This window comes from Sinocyclocheilus anshuiensis, unplaced genomic scaffold (assembly GCF_001515605.1).
Source record: "Sinocyclocheilus anshuiensis isolate Anshui unplaced genomic scaffold, SAMN03320099.WGS_v1.1 scaffold607, whole genome shotgun sequence".
Taxonomy (NCBI): domain Eukaryota; kingdom Metazoa; phylum Chordata; class Actinopteri; order Cypriniformes; family Cyprinidae; genus Sinocyclocheilus; species Sinocyclocheilus anshuiensis.
In genome coordinates, this window is record NW_015552591.1 from 114,791 (window position 1) to 120,376 (window position 5,586).

Consider the following 5,586-nt stretch of genomic DNA (forward strand, 5'->3'; position numbering starts at 1 on the left):
GTGGGCATACACACACACACACACACACACACACACACACACCATCAGCAGGATCAGACAGCCAGCCCACCAATCTGGGAACAAGCCTGAGAACAAGCTGAAAATATCCTGACAATTTCCCTATGTGAGTTCAAACCACTTTTCCAAGCTTGGCTTTGTTCTTTAATCTATTCAACTTCAAAACGTTGGTTGTACAATCTAATTAATTTCTCCCAAGCCCAAAGCCAGATCCAGTATGTAGTGAATATGCCCTGTCAAACACATATCTGCCCTATCAAGCACAAATCAAGTCACCCATGCATATTTGCCATATTCAACAGATACGAGTTGATTAGATATGGGTTGTTGCCCTGAGTAAGTTTACATAGAATGTGCACAAACGCAATAATAGATCTGACGATGGAAAAGGACAACAGATTTAAGGCTGATTTTTAACCTCAGAAAAAATAAAATAAACCAGAAAAATTAAATAAATATAACAGACATAAACAGACTTTAAAAAAAAAGATTTGTGAGATTTATCATGGAATAATCAAGGACTTAAATTATTTTAATAAATACATAAACTACATAATTTGACACCCTTAATTCCTTTTAGGGTTTAAGGCTACCCAACTTTAAAGGTGAACTAATGGAGATGAGCTATTAAACTAGGTTCCATAACTCCCATCCAAACTTACCAGAAATACCATAAAGTTGCCCTAAACCCAAAAGTTCACGCTGGTTGATGGATACAGAAATCAAGTCAGAAAGGCATTTTGTGATCCAGGTCTATGAGATAGCTCTACGTCCGCTGATCAGTGAACTGTGTTATTCGCTGGTCACGTAGGATTGCACTGACCTGTCCAATCTGTGAGCAGTGTCAGGATTCATTAGTGCAACAGTAGGACTCACTCAGGTCTGTGATGAACATATCTATGGACAGAGGAATCCACAAACACCAGGAATAAAGTTTGCTCGCACATCCATCTCAGCGGCATTGTGTGAAAATAATGCTGGGTTCTTATTTGAACCTGTATCTCGGGGTGATGCTATTCACATCGAGGCTGCAAAGGCGAGGAAGTTGTTTGAGGAGATTAATTATTGAAAGCAATTAGAGTGTTTGTATTGCCCCTCTTCTTTTTTTTGTATTGTGTGAGTGCAGTGCCTTTCAGCGCAGTAAACAACTGCAAATCTCAGACTGCTATTATGCGCGCACAATAACGATTCCACGATTTGTGATGAAGGCGGAAAATTAGAAAAGCATGAAGACAATAATGGTGATGATGATGAAGAGCTGTGGCTGACAATGTGGCTGATGATGAAGAGGATAGTGCTGATCAAAATGAAAAATGTGGCTGTTATTTACATTTACATTACATTTACATTTAGTCATTTAGCAGATGCTTTTATCCAAAGCGACTTACAAATGAGTCAAAGAAAAATAAATTATTAATGCTTCATATAATTATCAATTACTAGCAAGGCTGTTAAAGAAACAGTTCACCCAAAAATGATAATTTTGTCATCGTTTAATCACCCACATGTCGTTCCAAACCTGTATGTGTTTCTTTATTATGGTGTACATAAAAGAAGATATTTTGAAGACTGCTGATAATCACACAGTTGATGGTCCCCATTGACATCCATAGTATTTCTTTCCCTATGGAAGTCAATGGGGACCAAGTTGACCAACAACTGTTTGCTTCCTCAAAATTATTTAAAATATCTTCTTTTGTGTTCAACATAAGAAAGAAACTTACACAGGTTTGGATTGACGTGAGGGTGAGAGAATTATGACAAAATGTACATTTTTGGGTGAACTATTCCTTTAAAGAGATTCACCCAAAAATACAATTTCTGTCATCATTCATTCACCCTCATTGTGAAACAAAAAAGAAAATATTTTAAAGATAACACGTTTGACTTTCATTGTATGGACAGTTTTCTAAATCTTGTGTTACACAGAAGAAAGAAAGTTATATGGGTTTGGATTGGCATGAGGGTGAATAAACAAGTTTTAAAGTAAAATTTCACCCAAAAACGAAAATTTGGCCAATCTCACCATCAGGCCATTCAAGATGTAGATGAGTTTGTTTCTTCATCACAACAGATTTGGTAATGTTTAGCAAATCTGTTCTGATAAATACATCACAAAAATCTACAAGTAATCCACACAACTCCAGTCCATCAATTAAAGCCTTGTGAAGTGAAAAGATGAGTGTTTGTAAGAAATAAATCCATCATTCTGTCACTTCTGGCCAAAATATGAATACTCGTGGATTATTGTGATGTTTTTATCAACTGTTTGAATTCTCATTCTGCCGGCACCCATTCACTACAGAGGATCCATTGGTGAGCAAATGATATAATGCTAAATCTCTCCAAATGTTCCGATGAAGAAACACACTCATCTACATCTTGGATGGCCTGGGGGAGAGAACATTTGCAGCAAATTTTCAACTTTTGTGTGAACTATTCCTTTAAATTCTAAGAAAACTTTAAGTAGTTTCCCAATTTACATGCTAAACCACACTTTTGGTTAATGGTGCCTGCATTTATTTCCACTGCGAACAGTGTTTCTCACATCAGTGCACACCACAGCATTAAAGCAGCTCTTCCACCTGCTGCTGAAATATTTACGATTGGGTGAAATTCTAAAATTGGAGAGTTCAAGAAATGTGACAGGATGAGGTCTTGCTACTGAGAGGGAAAGGAAAATGCGGTCTCCTTTAGAGCATTATAGGAAGATCCAGTGCTGAAAATGTGCTTACAGTACATTTTCCATTCTTTCTGTGTAAATTGATATATTTCCATTGAGTGTTCTTTTCCCAATCTTTCCAGCTAGGTTTCCTACAGAATTTGTTTAAGTGCCATCTGCTCTGGAGGCATATTTAATGGCCTATTCAGTGCTTTTTAATATGTGTTTGTCAGATCTGAGGCTTTACTTTTGTGTCTATATGTGTGAGAATGCATGTTTGCCTGTCTCTGTGTGTGGGAGAAGCAATTGTTTGTTGTTCCTCTCACTTTCTGCACTGTGTGAGTTTCCTGTAGAGTCTTTGTCTTCAATAAATCCTTTGCTACTGAGCACTATGGAAAAAGTTCCAGGATTGCACCTATACTCATTTGATGTATAATTCAATGTGCATCAGATTCACTTGAGCAGAAAAGCATGGAAGCTCATACAGTAGCTGACCCTCACTGAGTTCTCATACATTAACTATGAGCCTCATCAGTCATGCACAGCAGGTGGTACGATGCATTTCCACCCACCTTTCTGGGCTTTTACTTTTTTTCTGTTTTTTTTTTTGTTTGTTTTTTTTTAATCTGTCCCATGTACCTTCCTCTACTGAGTCAAAGTACTGGCTCCAAACACAGCTTACAAAAGCAGATTCTATGTCAATGCTTGGCTGCAAATTCAAGGAAAAATCAGTCCTTGTAAAGCTAAACCAACAGGCAACAACAAAACAGGAGAGCTTGACAATGTGGCACAGACTAAACTGTGAAAACTTGGCTTCAAATCTCATAAAAATAACAAAGCACCAACTGCAATGCTGTCTCTTGAGTTCTTGTTGTCCAATCTTGCTGTAATAAACCTAATACAATAAAAAAGCTGGAAATAACGCCTACAACCTATCATACAGAAAATGTGAAGAAGACAAGTTCTATTGATCGATGGCCACAGACACACACAAAATTAAGTTTAGATTAGGAAATAGGCATTCTTGAGAATAAATCAGTAAAATGGCAGCCCTTGTGAACATGGTGGGGAAAAAAATCTTAGTGATGCACTCGTCTTCTATAATCTATTCAGACCCATGGACATCACATTCAGGTGTTTTTTTGTTTGGTGCCACTTAAATCACAAATGATCATGCTTCTAATTCAATCTGAGTGCAACGTCAATATGAACAACATCTGTATCTTCAATGATTTTGAATGAACTAATTCATAAAAAGTGTATTGTAATACAATGATCTGGATGTTGCGGATTGTTAACGGACATTAGAAATAACTAAACATGATCATATACTGATTTATTATCATGTATGCATGCGTTTAGAGTAGCATGGTCGTATATGGAACAGTGTGAACGGGTTAAATCGTTGGAGCTGTTCACATAGGAGGCGTTCGTCTATTCGGTATTCACTATTTTCTAGTAGTCAATTAATGCACACAAACATTAAAAGACGTCTTTGTTGTAACCTGACAGCGGGGTGCGATTCAACAATCAGTTAAAATACTTAAAACGCGTCTATTCCATTGCGTTGCGCTTCTTCGATCTGGTTTGAACGCAAGAACACGTATTATGTGAACGGCTTCGTATAATTGCACTACAGACACCAATTTGTCGCCCGTCTCCAGTCAGCCACGTCAATTACCAGCGATCGCCACACACACACACCAGATTGTAATCTGTAATCCCCCCGCGCGCGCACGGTGTCTCAAGGATTTGCATGCTAAGAAAAACAACTTGCTAAATACCCTGCGGCTAAATTAAACGGCCACGAGCTTTGCACAGGGTCCCGTACGTGTGCTTAACGTCTACGTTTTTCATTCGATGAATATCGCAGCACTATTTGAGGCAACATTACATCGGGTCGACCGACGAGTGAACTTGTCCCCGATACGGCGGATGGGGAAAGCTCGTCTAACTTCATCACCCTCCATCAAGCACAGCTACTGGTCTTCAATCAGTTGTGCTCGCTACACTGAATGTCACTGCACAAAATGCTAAATTATTCACACTCTACAGCGAAAGTGCTTTCCACCTTGCCTCTCCATTTAATCCATTTGAATAACTGCCCAGATCGGTACAGAAGTCAGCACAGATAATATAGTGAACGCTTTTAAATCACATTGAAATTCATCCGTGCTGCCTCCACGGACCTGAGGTTTGATCTTAAATCACATCAGGCTATGTAGTACATCATACAAAAGAAAAACATACCTGTTTATCCAACTACAACTCATCCAGAAAGGTATTTCCGAGTGAGGTTTTTAAAATAAGAGAATTACTTTTGGAACAACAATGTTAACTGGTGCGAAGTAAATCCAATCCCGTTTTGGTTAAACTGTACAACGTCCTCGGAGTTTGTGCATTCCTTCCAACTGTCGGTTGACGTGAAATCCTCGTTTCAGCACCTCCTAGAGTGGACAGCTCCGCGGAAAGCGGCTTCACCTCGCGCTTCGGGTCCGGAGAGCCACACCAGCGCGAGCCTTTCACCTACTGGCTGCAACCCCGACCGGATTTGCATACAATAATACAATCAGCCAATCAAAAGCTCCGCTGCAAAGCCCGACGAGTGACAGCCAGCCGACTTGTCTGAGCTCATCCGTTAAATGAATTGTCCTTGACAAAGATGAACGGAGTTTGTGTGCAGACCGTCCTGTCCTCTCTTTTCCACACGGTGCTGTGTGTGTTCGCGTGCTTCATTCGATTTATTTATATTGTGGTCTGAAAATGGAAATCATTACATGTATGATCCATGTCCAGCATTGATTTGTGCCCAAAGGTAGATTTATGGTTAGAAAAACGTGGCATTATGGTATGGCATTTTGGGCATGCATATTTTACAGTTCCTAATGGCATACATGTGTCATTAA

At 39.1% G+C, this 5,586-nt stretch overlaps 1 protein-coding gene across 1 annotated transcript in view; it reads right to left on the bottom strand.

Moving 5' to 3' along the window:
* The window catches only part of LOC107665529 (follistatin-related protein 5-like), a gene marked incomplete at its 3' end in the record, with an annotated part of 117,378 nt that extends 112,077 nt beyond the window's left edge, over positions 1-5,301 (bottom strand). The window contains exon 1 of the mRNA XM_016456443.1: positions 4,931-5,301. Coding sequence (XP_016311929.1) covers positions 4,931-4,953 — 23 coding nt within the window. The remainder of the gene's footprint in view (positions 1-4,930) is intronic.
* Between the last annotated feature and the right edge of the window lie 285 nt (positions 5,302-5,586).